The 22,493-nt window shown below is 47.8% G+C and overlaps 1 protein-coding gene across 6 annotated transcripts in view; it reads left to right on the top strand.

The window, feature by feature from the left end:
* The window catches only part of ILF3 (interleukin enhancer binding factor 3), a 43,147-nt gene that overhangs the window by 3,617 nt on the left and 17,037 nt on the right, over positions 1-22,493 (top strand). For all 6 annotated transcript variants that reach the window (XM_033197790.1, XM_033197791.1, XM_033197789.1 and 3 more), the window contains exons 2-4: positions 16,695-16,784; positions 17,116-17,345; positions 17,763-17,940. In XM_033197790.1, coding sequence (XP_033053681.1) covers positions 16,782-16,784; positions 17,116-17,345; positions 17,763-17,940 — 411 coding nt within the window. In that variant the 5' untranslated portion in view covers positions 16,695-16,781. The remainder of the gene's footprint in view (positions 1-16,694; positions 16,785-17,115; positions 17,346-17,762; positions 17,941-22,493) is intronic.

Raw genomic sequence — 22,493 nt, 5'->3', positions numbered from 1 at the left:
TCATGTTAAATATTACATTGACAAAGGACAGCTACTAATATTTTGATCACACAGACATATACGGTGCTCCCTGGTTAAGGCCTCCAGGTAGGGGACAGGTAGAGTCAGTGATGGGGACAGGTAGAGTCAGTGATGGGGAAGAAGGCTTCCCCAAGTCCCTTTCCTTTGGGTACACAGTAGACTTCCCTTTTCTTCTTCAGGCTTTAGCAAGATGTGGGGGTTAGAAGTCTTCTATTCTGGGACAAGCCTTTAGTCGTTTTCTTTGGGCTGGGGCCTGTTCTCTTATGGACTGTTTTCACCCTCTTTGTCGGTTTCTTTTGATTACCTTTCATGGCTCCAGAGGAGTGATTCCTTCCCCCATTTATACCTCTTGGACTTGCCATCCTGCTACATTTTGTCAGCAAGTTAATTCACCTTGTGCAGTTTTGAAAGATGTGTAAGTGTTAACATTTAGTATTAGCAGTTATGGCCCAGGAAATTGTGACCTTTTATTTGAATCTTGCTGTGATTGAACCTTTGCAGGAACTAGGATTTTCTAGGGTTTTTTTGTTTGTTTTTTTGTTTGTTTTGTTTTGTTTTGAGTCAGAATTTAGCTCTTGTTGCCCAGGCTGGAGTGCAGTGGTGCGATCTTGGCTCACCGCAGCCTCTACCTCCTGAGTTCAAGCGATTCTCCTGCCTCAGCCTCCTGAGTAGCTGGGATTACAGGCATGCTCCACTACACCCAGCTAATTTTGTATTTTTGGTAAGACGGGGCTTCTCCATGTTGATGAGGCTGGTCTGGAACTCCGGACCTCAGGTGATCCACCCGCCTCCCAAAGTGGTGGGATTACAGGCGTGAGCCGCCACTCCCAGCCTTCTAGGTTATATTTATTGGATGCTTTTTATGTTAACTAAGTTCTAGCAGAGAAAGATTTGATTTGTTTTCCATCAGGAGGTTTGAAATCTGAGGCAGATAGTGGTTTGAGTGGCATCTTTGCACAATGAATGAGTAAAGAGATTTGGGGCCTGGGAGGCATGAGGCAAACTTGAGTTTACTGCTGAAGCATTTGTCCATTTTATCTGAAACAAGTAGGTTTCCCGTCTGTATAATTATACAGAGTAAGCTGGTGTGGAAATAATTGTGAAAGTAGAGTAGGCAGGTGGGTGGTGTTTGGAGGCCTCATTGGTGTGCTGATTTTTAAGAAATTTTTATGATATTTATGATCTCAGAATCCTTGTGAAACTTTTCCATGGAACTTCACAGGTGATTCCATTATAAATAGCAATTGGTGGCCAGGTGCTGTGGCTCACGTCTGTAATCCCAGCACTTTGGGAGGCCAAGGTGGGCGGATCATGAGGTCAGGAGTTTGAGACAATCCTGGCCAACATGGTGAAACCCCGTCTCTGTCTCTACTAAAAAAAAAAAGAAAAAAAAAATACAAAATTTTCCGGGTATGGTGGCACACACCTGCAGTCCCAGCTTCTTGGGAGGCTGAGGCAGGAGAATTGCTTGTACCTAAGAGGCGGAGGTTGCAGTGAGCTGAGATCGTGCCACTGCACTCCAGCCTGTGCGATGGAGCAAGACTCAGTCTCAAAAAAATAAAAAATGGCAGTTGGAAATTCAGATACATTTAGCATCAGCTGTATTTAGGCGTTTTGTAAAAGTGATGTCCGGTTAAAATTTAATTTTTCTTTTGAGACAGGGTCTTGCTCTGTCACCCAGGCTGGAGTGCAGTTGCATGATCTCCGCTTACTGCAACCTCTGCCTTCCGGGCTCAAGAAGTGATCCTCCCACCTCAGCCTCCCAAGTAGCTGGGATCACAGGCACATGCCACCACACCCGGCTAATTTTTTGAATTTTTTGTAGAGACAGGGTCTTTCTATGTTGCCCAGGCTGGCCTCAAAACTCTTGTGCTCAAGCAGTCTGCCCACCTTGGCCTCCCAAAAAGCTGGAATTACAGAAGTGAGCCATCGCTACTGGCCAGAATTTAATTTTTTTTCTTCTCATTAAATGTTTACATAGTGAAGAAATTGAAAATGTAGGTACTAGTTTATTATTATTTTAAAACTTTTTTTTTTTTTTTTTTGAGGCGGAGTCTCGCTCTGTCGCCCAGGCTGGAGTGCAGTGGCCGGATCTCAGCTCACTGCAAGCTCCGCCTCCCGGGTTTACGCCATTCTCCTGCCTCAGCCTCCCGAGTAGCTGGGACTACAGGTGCCAGCCACCTCACCCGGCTAGCTTTTTTTGTATTTTTTAGTAGAGACGGGGTTTCACCTGTTAGCCAGGATGGTCTCGAACTCCTGACCTCGTAATCCGCCCGTCTCGGCCTCCCAAAGTGCTGGGATTACAGGCTTGAGCCACCGCGCCCGGCCTATTTTTAAACTTTTAAACCAATTTTATTTTTTTGTAGAGACGGGAATCCATGTAGCCCAGGCTGGTCTCAAATTTCTAGGCTTAAGCGATCCTCCTGTCGCAGCCTCTGAAAGTGCTGGGATTACAGATGTGAGCCGCCTTGCCCAGTGGCACTCATTTTAAAACAAAAATGTGTTCATTGTCTGAGGGCCATTCTCTTGTGGAATACGTGATCACCATGGATCATTTAGTCACAAAGTTGAATGTGTATTACAGTATGTAAATTTGCTCCAAATTATTATTATTATTATTTTTGAGCCGGAGTCTGCTCTGTCGCCCAGGCTGGAGTGCAGTGCTCAGCTCACTGTAAGCTCCGTCTCCCGGGTTCATGCCCTTCTCCAGCCTGAGCCTTTCGAGTAGCTGGGACTACAGGCGCCCGCCATCATGCCCAGCTAATTGTGTTTTTAGTAGAGACGGGGTTTCACCGTGTTAGCCAGGATGGTCTCAGTCTCCTGACCTTGTGATCCGCCTGCCTCAGCCTCCCAAAGTGCTGGGATTTCAGGTGTGAGCCACTGCGCCCGGCCAATTTGCTCCAAATTATTTTGATAATTTTAAGTGATAGTGAGAAGTTCTACTTGGCAGTGTGAAATACGTAATTTTCCGTGAACATGTGTGACAGCTGTCCTTACCTTTTTGAGGCTTTTGTTTCAAAAAGCTGAAGGTTAAGGTCTTAGATAAAGATAAAAAGTCTTGGAGATGAATTAGTCTTCCAGGCCACTTTTTTTCCTGCTACTTGTCTATAAAACTACTTTCTCATATCAGAGTTTTTTTTTTTTTTTTTTTTTTTTTTTTTTTTTTCCCGAGACGGAGTCTCTGTCATCCAGGCTGGAGTGCAGTGGGACGATCTCGGCTCACTGCAACCTCTGCCTCCTGGGTTCAAGTGTTTCTCTTGCCTCATTTTTCTTGCCTCAGCCTCCGGAGTAGCTAGGATAACAGGCACCCACCATCACGCCCAGCTAATTTTTTGCATTTTTAGTAGAGATGAGGTTTCATCATTTTGCCCAGGCTGGTCTCAAACCCCTGATCTCAAGTGATCCGCTGCCTCAGTCTCCCAAAGTGCAGGGATTACAGGTATGAGCCACAGCGCTCAGCCTAATTTTTGTATTTTTTTTTTTTTTAATTTTTGTATTTTTAATAGAGACTGAGTTTCGCTGTGTTGGCTAGGGCGATCTTGAACTGGCCTCACTCAGGTGATCTGCCCGCCTCGGCCTCTCAAAGTGTTGGGGTTACAGATGTGAGCCACCACACCGGGCCTGCAGTTATTTCAAAGTAAAAAGGTTTTACTTCATCCTTTGCTACCTAAACAGTTCACGTTTGAATGTTAATATTTAATGTCCATGTGAGAGATGGTCTTTTTTTAAAAAAAAAAAAATCTTAACTGGAAAAATACAGTTCTAGGAAAAGTAAACATTGAAGTATACACTAAGTTAAAAAAAAAAAAAAAAACAACCAAGGCTTCACTCTGGGAATACATGGGGAAGGATTGCCTCTGCCTCCGGCCAGATATGGGAGGATCTCAACCATGCTTCCTTGCCCCCTTGCTGCCTGAGAGCATGCTGGAAAGAGGGTTTGATAATTCCCACGTGAAGTCATGTTGAATGTTTTTCTGTGGTGGCAGATTTTAAAGCATTTCTGTTGGTTCATCCAAGAGCAGTTAATGTTTTTCTTTATTTTTCTTAAGGACTGGCCCTCACTATGTTGCCCAGGCTGGTCTTGAACTTCTGGGCTCAACGAATCTTCCTGCCTCGGCCTCCCGAGTAACTGGTATTACAGGCATGCACAACTGTACCCAATTTAATCCTCTTCATACGTTGCATTTGTAGTAGTATGTTCACAAAACATTTCCCCATAATGCCACCTTTAATCCTTGCTGTCTGCAGCCCGAGGCAGGTAGTATTTTCATCCTTATTTTTCACCCAGCAGCAGAAAGGTAAGTGATTTGCTGTAGGTCCCAAAGCTGCCAAGTTGGAGAGCCCAGGGGCAAATTCCAGGCTTCTAACTCTAGGACTGTGGGCACTCCACAACACTAGTGAGCCTGGAGTCCTGGGTCTCCAGAAACATTTGAGGAACAACTTGTATTTGCCAACTGTTTTTTTTTTTTTTTTGAGATGGAGTCTAGCTCTGTCCCCTAGGCTGGAGTGCAATACCACGCTCTCGGCTCACTGCAACCTCCGCCTCCTGGGTTCAAGCGATTCTCCTGCCTCAGCTTCCTGAGTAGCTGGGATTACAGGCGTGTGCCATTGCACCCAGCTAATTTTTGCATTTTTAGTAGAGATTGGGTTTTACCATGTTGGCCAGGCTAGTCTCAAACTCCTGACCTCATGATTTGCCCACCCTGGCTTCCCAAAGTGCTGCGATTACAGTCATGAGCCACCGCGCCCAGCAGTATTTGCTAGGTTTTTATTTTGTCAAGGAAAATATATTTAAATTAGTGATCATTCACCATTTCCATTTTTCGTAAGTAACAAGATTGTCTTTATCACCAAAACTATAGGAATAAGATAAAGGACAGTCCTTTAAGTTGAAAATATTTATTAAAATCTTTATTTCTGGCTGGGCACTGTGGCTCACGCCTATAATCCCAGCACTTTGGGAGGCCGAGGGTGGCGGATCACTTGAGGTCAGGAGTTCAAGACCATCCTGGCCAAAATGGTGAAATCCTGTCTGCACTGAAAATACAAAAATTAGCCAGGAATGGTGGTCTGTGGCTGTAATCCCAACTACTCGGTAGACTGAGGAAGGAGAATTGCTTGAACTCAGAAGGTGGAGGTTGTAGATGAGCTGAGATCACACCACTGTACTGCAGCCTGGGTGACAGAGCAAGACTCTGTCTCAAAAAAAACAAAAAACAGGCCGGGCGCAGTGGCTCAAGCCTGTAATTCCAGCACTTTGGGAGGCCGAGACGGGCGGATCACGAGGTCAGGAGATCGAGACCATCCTGGCTAATACGGTGAAACCCTGTCTCTACTTAAAAATACAAAAAAAAAACTAGCCGGGCGACGAGGCGGGCGCCTGTAGTCCCAGCTACTCCGGAGGCTGAGGCAGGAGAATGGCATAAACCCGGAGGCGGAGCTTGCAGTGAGCTGAGATCCGGCCACTGCACTCCAGCCTGGGTGGCAGAGCAAGACTCCGTCTCAAAAAAAAAAAAAAAAACAACCACTTTATTCCTTTTTTTTTTTTTTTTTTTTTTTTTTTTTTTTTTTTTTTGAGACGGAGTCTTGCTCTGCCGCCCAGGCTGGAGTGCAGTGGCCGGCTCTCAGCTCACTGCAAGCTCCGCCTCCTGGGTTCATGCCATTCTCCTGTCTCAGCCTCCCAGTAGCTGGGACTACAGGCGCCCGCCTCGTCGCCCGGCTAGTTTTTTGTATTTTTTTAGTAGAGACGGGGTTTCACCGTATTAGCCAGGATGGTCTCGATCTCCTGACCTCGTGATCCGCCCGTCTCGGCCTCCCAAAGTGCTGGGATTACAGGCTTGAGCCACCGCGCCCGGCCAACCACTTTATTCCTAACTTTGATGTAGCAACACTGTTGCAGTCTGAACCATGAACCATTGCACTGGACTTCACGTTGTTAAATATTTCAGAATGGCATTGATAGCAAGATTTTAGACTGGCATTGCTGGGATTACAAGCGCGCACACCGGGCTAATTCTGTTTTTTTAGTAGTGTTGGGGTTTCTCCATGTTGGTCAGGCTGGTCTTGAACTTCCAACCTCAGGTGATCCGCCCGCCTTAGCCTCCCAAAGTGGTGGGATTACAGGTGTGAGCCACTGTGTCTGGCCGGTTGCTTTCTAAGAATAATTTTTGGCCGGGCGCGGTGGCTCAAGCCTGTAATCCCAGCACTTTGGGAGGCCGAGACGGGCGGATCACGAGATCAGGAGATCGAGACCATCCTGGCTAACACAGTGAAACCCCATCTCTACTAAAAAATACAAAAAGCTGGCCGGGCGAGGTGGCGGGCGCCTGTAGTCCCAGCTACTCAGGAGGCTGAGGCAGGAGAATGGCGGGAACCCGGGAGGCGGAGCTTGCAGTGAGCTGAGATCCGGCCACTGCACTCCAGCCCGGGGGACAGAGCGAGACTCCGTCTCAAAAAAAAAAAGAATAATTTTCAGTGTGCCCTTGATGGCGTGAATCTGTCAAAGTTTAAGAAGTCACCACAACTCCTAGCTCGAGTGTATCATTTCAGCTCACAGCCCAGGATGGGCCAGCTCCAGAGGTCAGGAAACCAGGAGGTGGGTTGAGTCTATGTAAATTTCGAAGCCTAATTTGGTCTCTCTAAGGCGAATATCCACTTCAGGACCATTTGCTAGAGTGGCTGGGAAGGCTGTGAGATTTATGAAATACCCTGAAGACAGGTGGGGCCATACCTGTGAGGGTGTTGCCACTGTACCTGTCCATTCCACAAACATCTGTTAATCCACTCATGCTCAACTAACTTAGGCATGTTTCTTTTCCAACAACAAGTGCCATAAACCTCACAGTGTAATTAGTGAGAGGTCAGAAAGATGGCCATTGCACCACAAACATAATGTTCTGTGGTTGAAGCTTCTGTAACTACATGCTGTGGGTGGACTGGATTCAGGAACAAAAGAAAAACGAATCCCTGTGTGTTAAACCATCCCAAACCACCAAGAAGTCACGTTTAAAATCGCGTTACTTCACTTAACCACTTGATCCTGCCTTGAGTTTGTTTTCAGAGAAGCTGCATGTTGCTGGTGCCCAGGATTGAATCATAAAAATTGTAAGAATAGTCATTGCTGGTGCCAGGTTTGAATAAATGTGGTTGCAAGAGCAGCATTGTTCATCGTTTCGCAGCTTTCGTTTAAAGTTAGATTGGTAGGGGCAGCGGAGTGTTGCTTGTGAGTGGGTGCTGTAGGCTTCTTGCCAGCAGTGTGCCTCACTAAAAATCCTCTTGAAAGGGAAGTTTCTGACCAGGCGTGGTGGCTCACGCCTGTAATCCCAGCACTTTGGGAGGCCGAGGCAGGTGGATCATGAGGTCAGGAGGTCGGGACCATCCTGGCTAACACGGTGAAACCCTGTCTCTACTAAAAACAGAAAAAATTAGCCGAGTGCAGTGGCGGGCGCCTGTAGTCCCAGCTACTCCAGAGGCTGAGGAAGGAGAATGGCGTGAACCCGGGAGGCGGAGCTTGCAGTGAGCCGAGATAGCACCACTGCACTCCAACCTGGGCGACAGAGCGAGATTTCGTCTCCAAAAACAAATTTTTTTGTAAACTTTGTAAAAAAAAAAAAAAAAATCGGCTTTTTTTTTGTATTTTTAGTAGAGATGGGGTTTCACTGTGTTAGCCAGGATGGTCTCAATCTCCTGACCTAGTGATCCGCCTGCCTCTGCCTCCCAAAAAAAACAAAAAGGAAAGGGAGGTTTCTGCTCATCCTGAAGATTCCTGGATCAGTTAATGAGACAGATTCCAAGAAGCTGGCTTGGATGTCAAATTTGTCTTGGGCTCACAGAGAGAAATGGGTTTGTTGCCTTGAAAAGGAGCAATAACTGTAGTTTTTAAACATTTGTTTTAGTTCAGATAATTACTACTCTTACTCATTTGTCCACGTGAGTCGGAAAGCATTGCTGCCATTGCCTGGTCTAAGGGAGGAGGACCCAGGCATGTAAGGGACTACATGCCGGCCATTTGTGGTCAGAGCCAACTGGAGGCCAGCAAGCCCTTCAGGGGTCTTTTCAAGGGTCTGCCTCAGGGAGCAGAGGAAGATGAAGTGAGGCACTCGTTATAGCAAGGGCACACCCATGGTTCTCGTTTTGAACAGTGAAGAGAGCAGATGGAAAGCCACATGCAGGGCATTTGCTGAAGACAGGTGTGTTGGGGGCGTGTGTGTGTCCTCTGAGGCATTTTGGATGGGATGATATTTTGACCAAATGATACATTGTGCTTCAGTGGTTGGTGGGTGGCTTTTTTTCTTTTTTTCAAGACAGAGTCTTGCTCTGTCGCCCAGACTGGACTGTAGTGGCGCGATCTCGGCTCACTGCAAGCTCTGCCTCTCGGGTTCACGCCATTCTCCTGCCTCAGCCTCCTAAGTAGCTGGGACTACAGGTGCCCGCCACTACACTCGGCAAATTTTTTTGTATTTTTAGTAGAGATGGGGTTTCACCGTGTTAGCCAGGATGGTCTTGATCTTCCCTGACCTCGTGATCCGCCTGCCTCTGCCTCCCGAAGTGTTAGGATTACAGGTGTGATCCACTGTGCCTGGCAATGGGGTGGTTTTCTACCCCTAACTCTAGTCTGTCACATGGCGTTTTTATTAGATTGTCTGTATCAACTGGGGTGAACTTTAGTCTTTTAACAGTTTCCAGAGTATGAAGTTTGGATGTAAACTCTAATATGAGAAATTAGTTTCTTTTTTTTTTTTAAGTATCTTTATGGACTTATGGATATATATAAATTTAATGTGTCAAATCTGTTTTATTTTAGTAACATCTTTTGAAAATGTTCAAACATACAAAAAAAGATGATACAATTTTAGTGAACACTCAGGCCAGGCGCAGTGCCTCACGCCTGTAGTCCCTGCAGTTTGGGAGGCCGAGGCGGGCCGATCATTTGAGGTCAGGAGTTTGAGACCAGCCTGGCCAACATGGTGAAACCCCCATCTCTACTAAAAATACAAAAATTAACCTGGCATGGTGGTAGGTGCCTGTAATCCCAGCTGCCCCGGAAAGCTGAAGCAGGAGAAGTGCTTGAGCCTGGGAGGTGGAGGTCACAGTGAGCCAATATCACGCTACTGCACTCCATTCCAGCCTGGGGAACAGAGTGAGAGTCCATTTCAAAAAATAATAATAAAGAATTTAAGCTGGGTGCAGTGGCTCACACTTTTGTAATTCCAGCACTTTGGGAGGCCGAGGCAGGCGGATCACTTGAGGTCTGGAGTTTGAGACCAGCCCGACAAATGTGATGAAACCCCGTCTCTACTAAAAATACAAAAAAGAAATTGCCAGGTGTGGCTGGGCGCGGTGGCTCACACCTGTAATCCCAGCACTTTGGGAGGCCGAGGCAGGAGGATCATGAGGTCAGGAGATGGAGACCATCCTGGCCAACATGGTGAAACCCCATCTCTCCTAAAAAACAAAAAATTAGCCAGGTGTGGTGGCACATGCCTGTGGTCCCAGTTACTCCAGAGGCTGAGGCAGCAGAATGGTGTGCACCTGGGAGGCGGAGCTTGCAGTGAGCCGAGATTGCGCCACTGCACTCCAGCCTGGGCGACAGAGCAAGACTCCCTCTGAAAAAAAAAAAATCCAGATGTGGTGGCACATGTCTGTAATCCCAGAAGCTTAGGAGGCTGAGGCAGGACAGTCGCTTAAACCTGAGAGGCAGAGGTTGCAGTGAACCCAGATCATGCTATTGCACTCCAGTCTGGGCAACAAGAGTGAAACTGTCTCAAGATACGATAATAATAAAATAAATATAATGAACACCTACCTATATACACAGCCTAGGTTGTGCTGTGGGTATTTAACTGCTTGTGTTTTACCTATTTGTCCATCCACTTATAGTTCTCTTCACTTTATTGATTGATCAGAGACAGGGTTATACTTTGTTGTCCAGGCTGGAATGCAGTGGTACAATCATAGCTCAGTGCTGTCTCAAACTCCTGGGCTCAAACAGTCCTTGCGTCTCAGCCTCCCAGAGTGTTGGGGTTATAGGCATGAACCACTATGCCTGGCCTCATTTTTTTTTTTTTTTGAGATGGAGTCTTGCTCTGTTGTCCAGGCTGGAGTACAGTGGTGAGATCTTGGCTCACTGCAGCCTCTGCCTTCCTGATTCCAGTGATTCTCCTGCCTTAGCCTCCTGGGTAGCTGGGATTACAGGCGCATGCCACCATGCCCGGCTAATTTATATATTTTTAGTAGAGACAGGGTTTCACCATGTTAGGCTGGTCTCAAACTCTTGACCTCAGATGATCCACCCGCCTCAGCCTCCTGAAGTGTTGGAGTTACAGGCATGAGCCACCGTGCCTGGCCACTTTATTTTGATGATACATTTCAAACTAAGTAGCAGAAAGTTGCAAGTCTTCCCTCTACATATTATTAACTATATTTATAGTTCTTTTTTTTGGGTGGCGGGGTACAGGGTCTCACACACTTGCCCAAGCTAGAGTACAGTGGCACAATCTTGATTCACTCCAGCCTCCCATCTACCGGGCTCAAGTGATCCTCCTCCCTCAGCCTCCTGAGTAGCTGAAATAGGTGCCACCACGCCCAGCTAAATTTTTTTCTTTCTTTTTTTCTTTTTTTGAGACGGAATTTCGCTCTTGTTGCCAAGGCTGGAGTGCAGTGGCGGCACTTTGGGTCACTTGCAGCCTCCGCCCCCTAGGTTCAAGCGATTCTCCTGCCTCAGCCTCCCAAGTAGCTGGGATTCTAGACATGCACCACCAATGTCCTGCTAATTTTGTGTTTTTAATAGAGACGGGTTTCTATTTCGCCATGTTGGCGAGATTGGTCTTAAACTCTTAACCTCAGGTGATCCACCCACCACAGCCTCCCAAAGTGCTGGGATTACAGGTGTGAACCACCATGCGCAGCCTATCTGGCTAATTTTTTTTTTTTTTTTTTTTTGAGACGGAGTCTTGCTCTGTCGCCCAGGCTGGAGTGCAGTGGCCAGATCTCAGCTCACTGCAAGCTCCGCCTCCCGGGTTCATGCCATTCTCCTGCCTCAGCCTCCGGGTAGCTGGGACTACAGGCGCCCGCCACCGCGCCCGGCTAGTTTTTTTTGTATTTTTTTAGTAGGGACGGGGTTTCACCATGTTAGCCAGGATGGTCTCAATCTCCTGACCTCGTGATCCACCCGTCTCGGCCTCCCAAAGTGCTGGGATTACAGGCTTGAGGCACCGCGCCCGGCCTTTTTTTTTTTTTTGAAACGGAGTCTCGCTCTGTCGCCCAGGCTGGAGTGCAGTGGCTGGATCTCAGCTCATTGCAAGCTCCACCTCCCAGGTTTACGCCGTTCTCCTGCCTCAGCCTCCCGAGTAGCTGGTACTACAGACACCTGCCACCTCGCCTGGCTAGTTTTTTGTATTTTTTAGTAGAGACGGGGTTTCACTGTGTTAGCCAGGATGGTCTCGATCTCCTGACCTCGTGATCCGCCCGTCTCGGCCCCCCAAAGTGCTGGGATTACAGGCTTGAGCCACCGCGCCCGGCCCTATCTGGCTAAGTTTTAAATTTTTTTTTAGAGACAAGGTCTCATTATATTGCCGAGTTGGCCTTGAACTACTGTGCTCAAGTGATCTGCCTCCCTCGGCCTCCGAAAGTGCTGTGACTACAGGCATGAGCCACTGCTCCTGCCTCACTTGATTTTTATGAGGCGTTTCCAACTAAATAGCAGGAAGTTGTAATCTTCCTTCTTACATAGTAACAAGAATTTAGTATTTATTTTCAGTTGGATTTTTATTTTTTTCTTTAAAAAATTTTTTTGTAGATTCACTCAGGCTGGTCTTGGACTCCTGACAAATGCTCCTCCCAACATGGTGAGCCACCATGCGCAGTCTGTTTCTTCTTTTTAAATAATGCACAGATCTTTAGTATACCAGTCAGTGAATTCTGGCCACTGCATATACCCATCCCTTGTCAGGAGGGAGAGTGTAACCTTCACCTCAGAAAGCTTGGGAGGGCCCCTTCCCATGTGATCCCTGCCACTGTCCCCTAGAGGCTGTCCCATCCCATCACTGATTAGTTTTGCTTATTCTAGAACTTCACATAGGTGGAAGCATGATTCTTTTTGAATTTGTCTCACATGTAGCCAGTGAGATACCTGATAAGTCAGCTCCCATGTCCTCAGGATAAGACTGTTTTTTTTTTTTTTTTTTTTTTTTGGAGACGGAGTCTGGCTCTGTCGCCCAGGCTGGAGTGCCGTGGCCGGATCTCAGCTCACTGCAAGCTCCGCCTCCCAGGTTTACGCCATTCTCCTGCCTCCGCCTCCCAAGTAGCTGGGACTACAGGCGCCCGCCTCGTCGCCCGGCTAGTTTTTTGTATTCTTTAGTAGAGACGGGGTTTCACCATATTAGCCAGGATGGTCTCGATCTCCTGACCTTGTGATCCACCCGTCTCGGCCTCCCAAAGTGCTGGGATTACAGGCTTGAGCCACCGCGCCCGGCCTTTTTTTTTTTTTTTTTTTTTTTTTGAGGCGGAGTCTCGCTGTGTCGCCCAGGCTGGAGTGCAGTGACCTGATCTCAGCTCACTGCAAGCTCCGCCTCCCGGGTTCCCGCCATTCTCCTGCCTCAGCCTCCCGAGTAGCTGGGACTACAGGCGCCCGCCACCTCGCCCGGCTAGTTTTTTGTATTTTTAGTAGAGACGGGGTTTCACCGTGTTAGCCAGGATGGTCTCCATCTCCTGACCTCGTGATCCACCCGTCTCGGCCTCCCAAAGTGCTGGGATTACAGGCTTGAGCCACCCCGCCCGGCAGGATAAGACTGTTCTAATCACCAGCGCTTTGTTGCTTTCTGGCGTTCCAGTAGGATCCAGGCTCACCTACTATATCCCCTGCTGCAGATTACGATCCACCTCTCCCAGGAGCTTCTTTCAGTAGATTTTTGTTGTGGTGGTGGTGGTGGTATATTTTTATTTACTTATTTTGAGACATTCTTTCTCTGTGTCACATAGGCTGGAGTGCAGTGGCGCAATCTCGGCTCATGGCATTCTCTACCTCCCCAGTTCAAGGAGATTGAGGAGTTCAAGACCAGCCTGGCCAACATAGTGAAACCCTGTCCCTACTAAAAATACAAAAATTAGCCGGGCGTGGTGGCACGCACCTTTAGTCCTAGCTGCTTGGGAGGCTGAGACAGGAGAATTGCCCGAACTTGGCAGATGGAGATTACAATGAGCCAAGATGGCACCACTGCACTCCAGCCTGGGTGAGAGAGAGAGACTCTCTCAAAAAGACAAAAATAGTTGGCCATGCATGGTGGCTTACACCTGTAACCCCAGCACTTTGGGAGACTGAGGTGGGAGGATCACTTGAGCCCAGGAGTTCGAGACCAGCCCACACAACGTGGCGACACCCCATCTCTACAAATCATTTTTTTAAAATGTATTATCAAATTTTTAAAACATGCACAAAAGAGTTACAGTATCCGTCACCCAGCTTCAGCAGCTGTCATGTTCTGTAGTCTTGTTTTATCCTTCTCTACTATCTGCTCCCTGGTATATTTCAGAGCAAATACCAGGTATATAATTTCAGCCATAAATTTGTCTTAAATATGTGTGGAACAGTTAAAGGTGGTTCTTTACAGCACAACCACAGTATTATTCCCCTAACTGAAGTAACTGCAATTCCTTCATAAGGATTCACTTCATGAACAAGATTCCCAGTGTCCTTGCGACTATCCAGGGAAACCACAGCCAAGGGAATTGGCTTGGCAGAATCAGTGGGGAATGAAGGCCCTTTGGAGCTTGACTCTGGCTTGGTGAAGAGACATGGGAGGTGGAGGAGAGGGTGCCCTTTGCACACACATCACTCACACCTGGCCCTCGCTGCAGCCTGGGGAGGCAGATTTTTTCAGCAGTAGGATCTGGTACCGGTTGTTAGGTCTGTGGGATATGTGCTGCATGCTTCAAGTAGGTTGACTTGTTTCATTTTCATAGTCCTGCCGAGGGTAGAGGGGCTGCTTCCATGTTGCTGATGCAAGAAGGAAGCTAATGGGCTGGGCAAGTGGAGTTTCAGGTCCAAGTCTGTGCAGAAGCTTTCTCTGGACGATCGATCGAGTGGCTCACCCCATGGTGTGAGTCTCAGGCGCATTGAGTCACTGAGCCCAGGGACTGGCTTTCTGCCCTTTTCATCCATTCCCCCCTCACACTCCTCCTCTCTTGCATCCCTCCCCTGTCATAAGGCCTTTGACCCCACCACGTCCTGTTGCTGGGCTCTGCAGGCGTATCGTTTGACCCCTAGGTTTTGTTTGTTTGTTTGTTTGTTTGTTTTAATGAGACAGAGTTTTGCTCTTGTTACCCAGGCTGGGGTGCAATGGGGTGATCTTGACTCAGTGTAACCTCCGCCTCCCTGGTTCAAGCAATTCTTGGGCTTCAGCCTCCTGAGTAGCTAGGATTACAAGCCTGTGCTACCTCGCCCGACTAATTTTTTGTATATTTAGTAGAGACAGGGTTTCACCATGTTGGCCAGGCTGATCTTGAACTCGTGACCTCAGGTGATACCCCTGCCTTGGCCTCCCTAAGTACTGGGATTACAGGCGTGAGCCACTGTGCCCGGCGACCCCTAGGTTTTATTTATTCATTTATTTATTTTGAGGTGGAGTCTCTGTTGGCCAGGCTGGATGCAGTGGCACAATCTCAGCTCGCTGCAGTGTCTGCCTCTTGAGTTAAAGCTATTCTCCTGCCTCAGCCTCCCTAGTAGCTGGGATGACAGGTGTGCGCCACCACGTCCATCTAATTTTTGTATTTTTGGGAGAGACCGGTTTCACCATGTTGACCAAGGTGGTCTCAAATTCCTGACTTTTTTTTTTTTTTTTGAGACAAAGTCTTGCTCTGTCGCCCAGCCTGGAGTGCAGTGGCGCAATCTCAGCTCACTGCAAGCCCTGCCTGCCGGGTTCACGCCATTCTCCAGCCTCAGCCTCCCGTGTAGCTGGGACTACAGGTGCCCGCCACCGCACCCGGCTAATTTTTTGTATTTTTAGTAGAGACGAGGTTTCACTGTGTTAGCCAGGATGGTCTCGATCTCCTGACCTCGTCATCCGCCTGCCTCAGCCTCCCAAAGTGCTGGGATTACAGGCGTGAGCCACCTCACTCAAGCACCCTTAGGTTTTTAAGTTTGGGATGTTTAGATTTTGCAGTTAGATTTTGCTAGGTAGTCCTGGGTATTTTGGGAAGTTCTTGTTTTGGCCAGCATGTCAGAATTTATCCTTGATGCTTGGGCCTTTTCAGGTTTGAGCCTGCTCTGCTGGCTGGGAACTAGTTTAGTCGGAAGGGGCTGGCAGTTGCCTGTAGGGGGTAGATTCATCTGGTATGTATTGTGTTGATGGGGTTTTTTGGTTGTTTACTCATTTGGAAGATTGCAGTATGGACCAGACTGTTTGTGTAGAGTGGGAATTGAGTAGGTTGGAGTCGGCATGATACTGAGACCGAAATAGTAATTATGGCTTAGTTTGTCCTGAAAGATTCTGTTGTGCACTTCAGTTGTCTTAGCATCTTCAGAGTTGAACCTGCTGTGGTTGTCGTCGTCCACCTGATATTTCACATACTCACTTTTCGGGAGGTTCGTTCTTTCTCATTTTACAGAAACCTTTTGGGACCCTTTGCCACATGTCTTTCTTCCATCTCTTCATTACTGTCAGGGATTAGAGCTCCTTCCCTCTCTTTTCCTTCTCCAAGCACCAAGATTTTGATGTAAACCTTTTTTTTTTTTGAGATGAAGTCTTGCTCTGCCACCCGTGCTAGAGTGCAGTGATGTGATCTCTGCTCACTGCAGCCTCCGTATCCTGGGCTCAAGCGATACTTGTGCCTCAGCCTCCCAAGTAGCCAGGACTACAGGTGCCCACCACACCCAGCCAATTTTTGTATTTTTGGTAGAGATGGGGTTTTGCCATATTGGCCAGGCTGGTCTCAAACTCCTGACCTCAAGTGATCCACCTCAAGTCATCCCGCACAGTGGCGGGATTACAGGCGTGAGCCACTGTGCCTAGCCTGATGTGAGCATTTCTACCTGTAGTGTTTTTTGGAGACCTGTTAATATTTTCTTTTTTTTTTTTTTTTTTTTTTTTTTTTTGAGACGGAGTCTTGCTCTGCCACCCAGGCTGGAGTGCAGTGGCCGGATCTCAGCTCACTGCAAGCTCCGCCTCCCGGGTTTATGCCATTCTCCTGCCTCAGCCTCCCGAGTAGCTGGGACTACAGTCGCCCGGCTAGTTTTTTGTATTTTTAAGTAGAGACAGGGTTTCACCGTATTAGCCAGGATGGTCTCGATCTCCTGACCTCGTGATCCGCCCGTCTCGGCCTCCCAAAGTGCTGGGATTACAGGCTTGAGCCACCGCGCCCGGCCTAATATTTTCATACTTGTAAAAATGGGCATATTTATGTAAAGGAAGATAAAAAAGAAAGTAAAATACCATCTGAGTGTCTGTAGGCCTGAAGTCAGATCAGATTTCTTGAAACCATCTGTTTTCATTTTTAGGGTGTTACGTAGTTAATGCCTTGGCTTAGCAGTGGTTACTTGGAAATAAAGATGTGTCCTGCTGTGTTGACAGGCCCTTCATGAGGCAGCACACATGTCATTCTTGCTACTGTGTACCTGGCTGCTAAAATGAATCCTACTATAAGTTATATGAAACTAAAAAGATTTTCTGATCTTATAGAGCTGAAGTATTGATAACACCAAGGAAATCTATCACGATTTGAAAAGATAAGCAAAAGTTTGATTTCCAGACACTACAGAAGTAAAAATGGTAAGTTTTTGATCACAGATACTGTTTCTTCACTCACGTACAGAGATGTTTGTAACCTTTTCCAAAGCATTTGATTCCATTACCATTTTTATTAGCTCTTTTGGATTATAAAGTAATATTATCTATTCTGTATTCCATTCTGTCTCCCACTGCCCAGACACAACAGCTGTTCAGTTTGCTTGTTCCTCCTTGGTCCTTCAGTTGTGCTCCTCCAGGCTTGGTTTTTACACACAAGCGATACAGCATCGTTCGGAATTGTGCAGCTTAAAAGATGAATGTTGGGCTGCTTGCTCTCTTTACATCATTTTTAACTTAATTCTCACATCCCTAGCGTCCAATGCGAATTTTTGTGAATGATGACCGCCATGTAATGGCAAAGCATTCTTCCGTTTATCCAACGCAAGAGGAGCTGGAGGCAGTCCAGAACATGGTGTCCCACACGGAGCGGGCACTCAAAGCTGTGTCCGACTGGATAGACGAGCAGGAAAAGGGTAGCAGCGAGCAGGCAGAGTCCGAAAACATGGATGTGCCCCCAGAGGACGACAGTAAAGAAGGGGCTGGGTAAGTGAGGTTTTCTGTCGTCGTTTTCTTTCTTGTAGAGAGGGTAGCCAGGGTAGGGGTTGGTACCTGTTTTCTTTTTTTTTCTTTTTGAGACGGAATCTCGCTTTGTGGTCCAGACTGGAGTGCAGCGATGTGATCTCGGCTCACTGCAAGCTCCGCCTTCTGGGTTCACTCCATTCTCCTGCCTCAGCCTCCCAATTTTAGCTGGGACTACAGGCGCCCGCCACCACGCTCAGCTAATTTTTTTGTATTTTTAGTAGAGATGGGGTTTCACCCTGTTAGCCAGAATGGTCTCAATCTGACCTCGTAGGGTAGGGGTTGGCTCCTGTTTTCTAAGAAACTCCAGCCTGTCTTGGGACCTCTGGGTCGTGGTCAGACTGAATTCCTCACTGAGCTGGATGTTGGTCTGTCCCTCAGGGAACAGAAGACGGAGCACATGACCAGAACCCTGCGGGGAGTGATGCGGGTGGGCCTGGTGGCAAAGGGCCTCCTACTCAAGGGGGACTTGGATCTGGAGCTGGTGCTGCTGTGTAAGGAGAAGCCCACAACCGCCCTCCTAGACAAGGTGGCCGACAACCTGTCCATCCAGCTTGCTGTAAGTGTGGCTGTTGTCACTGCCGGGTAGGTGGGTGGTTGGTAGGCATGCTGGTTGAGGATGTGGGGCCCAGGAAGAAGTGTCCAGCTAGGCCATGCTCCAAGAAGCACGTGCCAGCCTTGCCCTGGCACTTGCTGTGCATGTGTCTTCTCAGTAGGTGACGAGCAGGACACCAACAAGCCACTGAGCTTCTGTGGAACCTGACTGCAGGGGCCATAAGGACCCCGTGCCTGTTTTGTGCCAGGCTGCACACAAGCCCAAGATCATTGGGCATAAACTTCACGTCTAGGCTCCATTGGATGGATAGCTAGGTAGATAGCAGAGTTGTTATCTCTTCCATTGGATCCAAAGCTAAATGTAAAGAATTGATTTTTTTCTTTTGAGATGGAGTCTCAGTCTGTTGCCCAGGCTAGAGTACAGTGGCTCGATCTCAGATCACTGCAACCTCTACCTCTGAGGTAGATGATTCTCCTACCTCAGGCTCCCGAGTAGCTAGGATTACAGGCGTGCACCACCACACCCAGCTAATTTTTATATTTTTAATACAGACGGGGTTTCACTGTGTTGGCCAGGCTGGCCTCTAACTCCCAATCTCAGGTGATTCATTCATCCATCTCAGTCTCCCAAAGTGCTAGTATCACAGCCGTGAGCCACAGCACCCAGCTGAAAATTTTTTCTGTATGTTTATTTTATTTTTATAAATAGAGAGGGGTTCTTGCTGTATTGCCCTGGCTGGATTCAAACTGTTGCCCTCAAGCAGTCCTCTTCTCCCCAGCTTCCCACAGTGCTGGGATTAGAAGTGTGAGCCACCACACACTTTTTTTTTTTTTTTTTTTTGAGATGGAGTCTTACTCTGTTGCCTAGGCTGGAGTGCAGTGGTGTAATCTTGGCTCACTGCAACCTCTGCCTCCTGAGTTTAAGTGATTCTCCTGCCTTAGCCTCCCGAGTAGCTGGTACTACAGGCATGTGCCGCTACGTCCAGCTAATTTTTGTATTTTTAGTAGAGATGGGGTTTCGCCATGTTGACCAGGGTGGTCTCGAACTCCTAACCTCAAGCCATCTGTCCACCTCGGCCTCCCGAAGAGCTGGGATTACAGGCATGAGCCACCGTGCCTGGCCATTTTTTTTTTTTTTTTTAAGATAAGGAAGGTCTTGCTCTGTAGCCCAGGCTGGAGTGTGGCGGCGCAATTATAGTTCACTGCAACCTCCACTTCCAGGTCTCAGATGATCCTCCCATTGCAGCGCCCTGAGTAACTAGGACTACCGGCATGTACTACCACTCCCAGCTAAAAGATCTTTTTTTAAAAAAAAAAAACAAAAACCATGTATTTGTTTCATTGTGAAAGTATTGCATAAATAATGGTCTCTGTTTATTGAGTGTTTACTAAAGTCAGGCCCTCAACCAGATGTGCTCTTGATGTGTGTTATTTCATCTTCCTCTAAGTGGGACAGATGATGTGACAGAGCTGCAGGGCAGCTGAGGAATGGATCCCAAGACCCACAGCTGGGCTGTTGGGAGGCATTAGAACCTCTGCCAGGTGTTGCCTCCTCAGGAAACAGTCCCCCTGTATTTATGTATAGGATAAGCAAAAAAGAAGTATACAAGCATCTTTGAATCTTTGACAGAGTCTTGTGTCATCCAGGCTGGAGTGCAGTGGCATGAACTTGGGTCACTGCAACCTCTGCCTCCCCTGGCTCAAGTGTTCCTCCCACCTCATCTTCCCGAGTAGCTGGGACTGCAGGCGTGCGCCACCACACCCAGCTGTTTTGTGTGTATGTGTGTGTGTAGATGAGCTTTTGCCGCGTTGCCTAGGCTGTTCTTGAACTCTTGATCACGGGCCTGAGCCACCATAGCCTTTGAATGTTTTAGTCTTATTCCTTAGAAAGAAAAACCTGATTTACTCTCACAATGCAGATTTGTATTCTCTCACATGGGACTGACAATTTTAGGTTCAGGACAAAACTTAAAATACGGAGCTAATGTAAGTGCATTAGATACTTCTGAGGAGCCATTGAAGATGAAGCTGTGAAATTTTTGTATGATAATTTTCTTTTTTTCTTTTTTCTTTTGAAAGTACATCAGCATAGTGATAATTCTTTTTCTTTTTTGAGACAGTCTTGCTCTGTCACCCAGGCTGGAGTGCAGTGGTGTGATGTTGGCTCACTGCAACCTCCGCCTCCTGGGTTCAAGCGATTCTCCTGCCTCAGCTTCCTGAGTTGCTGGGATTATGGGTGCCCTCCACCAAGCCCAGCTAATTTTTGTATTTTTAGTAGAGACCATATTGGCCACACTGGTCTTGAACTCCTGACCTCAGGTATTCTGCCTGCCTCTGCCTCCCAAAGTTCTGGGATTACAGGCGTGAGCCACTGTGTCTGGCCCATAGTGGTAATCGGGGGTTGGGGGAGGCAGGCGGGGGGGCGGGTGCGGGATGGAGTTTCACTCTTGTTGCCCAGGCTGGAGTACAATGGGGTGATCTCAGCTCACCACAAACCCCGCCTCCTGGATTCAGGCAATTCTCCTGCCTCAGCCTCCTGAGTAGTTGGGATTGCAGGCATGCACCACCATGCCTGGCTAATTTCGTATTTTTAGTAGAGATGGGATTTCTCCATGTTGGTCAGGCTGGTCGCTCTGTCACCCAGGCTGGAGTGCAGTGGCGTGATCTCTGCTCACTGCAAGCTCCGCCTCCCGGGTTCACACCATTCTCCTGCCTCAGCCTCCCGAGTAACTGGGACTACATGCGCCTGCCACCGCTCCCGGCTAATTCTTTTGTGTGTTTTTTTTTGTGTGTTTTTTTTTGTTTGTTTGTTTTTTTTTTGTTTTTTTTTTTGAGACGGAGTCTTGCTCTTTCGCCCGGGCTGGAGTGCAGTGGCCGGATCTCAGCTCACTGCAAGCTCCGCCTCCCGGGTTTTACGCCATTCTCCTGCCTCAGCCTCCGGAGTAGCTGGGACTACAGGCGCCCGCCACCTCGCCCGGCTAGTTTTTTGTATTTTTAATAGAGACGGGGTTTCACCGTGTTAGCCAGGATGGTCTCGATCTCCTGACCTCGTGATCCGCCCGTCTCGGCCTCCCAAAGTGCTGGGATTACAGGCTTGAGCCACCGCGCCCGGCCGTGTTTTTTTTTTTTTAGTAGAGACGGGGTTTCACTGTGGTCCTGATGGCCTGAACCTCGTGATCGTCCACCTCGGCCTCCTAAAGTGCTGGGATTACAGGCGTGAGCCACCGTGCCCACGCCCCCCCCCTTTTTTTTTTTTTTTTATAAAGGAGACAGGGTCTCTTGCTCTGTTGCCCAAGCTCGGGTACAGTGGTGCAATCTCAGCTCACTACAGCGTTGATTTTCTGGCCTCAAGCAATCCTCCCACCTCAGCCTCCTGAGTAACTGGGACCACAAGCATGTGCCACCATGTCTGGCGAATTTTTAAAATTTTTTGTAGATATGAGGTTTCACTATGTTGTCCTGGCTGGTTTTGAGCTCCTAGCCTCAAGCTATTTGCTTGCCTTAGCCTCCCAAAGTGCTAGGATTACAGGCATGAGCCATTGAGCCTGGCCAGTAATTATTCCTTAAAGATGAAAATAATAGGGATTTAAAAAATCATTTCTAGTGGTTCCTTAAGAGGAATGAATCACCCCCCTGCCCTGATAACTTTTGGCAGTGTCTGTTGACAGAGTGGTGGTGGGGTGCTGTGGTGCTGTCAGCACCTGATGGGTGAAAATCAGTGATGCTGCTCAACACCCTATCATGTGCAGAGTAGCTCCCCCAACCAAGAATTTTCCAGCCCAGAAGTTCAGTTGTGCTGAAGTTGAGAAATCCTGTTTCAGATTTTTTCAATGTATTTATTCTCCTCCCAACATACTTAGCTTCCTTCAGCAAAAATATTAAAAAACTTGAATTTTCTTTTCTTTTTTTTTTTTTTCGAGACAGTGTCTTTCTCTGTCCCCTGGGCTGGAGTGCATTGGCACAGTCTCAGCTCACTGTACCCTCTGCCTCTGTGCCTCAGCCTCCCAAGTAGCTGGGATTACAGGCGCCTGTCACCACGCGTGGCTTTTTTTTTTTTGAGACAGAGTCTCGCTGTGTCTCCCAGACTGGAGTGCAGTGGCGCAATCTTGGCTCACTGCAAGCTCTTGCCTCCCGGGTTCACGCCATTCTCCTGCCTCAGCCTCCCGAATAGCTGGGACTACAGGCGCCCGCCACCACGCCTGGCTGATTTTTTGTATTTTTAGTAGAGATGGGGTTTCACCGTATTAGCCAGGATGGTCTGGATTTTCTGACCTCGTGATCCACCCGCCTTGGCCTCCTAAAGTGCTGGGATTACAGTCATGAGCCACCACGTCCAGCCTATTTTTTTATATTTTTAGTATAGACAGGATTTCATAATATTGGCCAGGCTGGTCTTGAACTCCTGACCTCAAGTAACCCACCCGCCTCGGCCTCTCAGAAGTGCTGGGATTACAGGCGTGAGCCACTGCCCTCAGCCAAAAGCTTGAATTTTCTTTGTCACGTTATATACAATGGTATCAAGAATAAGGATAGTTGTGAGGGTCGTTGTAGATGTGC

Source organism: Trachypithecus francoisi, unplaced genomic scaffold (assembly GCF_009764315.1).
Source record: "Trachypithecus francoisi isolate TF-2019V2 unplaced genomic scaffold, Tfra_2.0 Lachesis_group5, whole genome shotgun sequence".
Taxonomy (NCBI): Eukaryota; Metazoa; Chordata; class Mammalia; order Primates; family Cercopithecidae; genus Trachypithecus; species Trachypithecus francoisi.
Note: the sequence above shows the minus strand (reverse complement) of the source record. Positions and strands in the feature narration are given on the sequence as shown.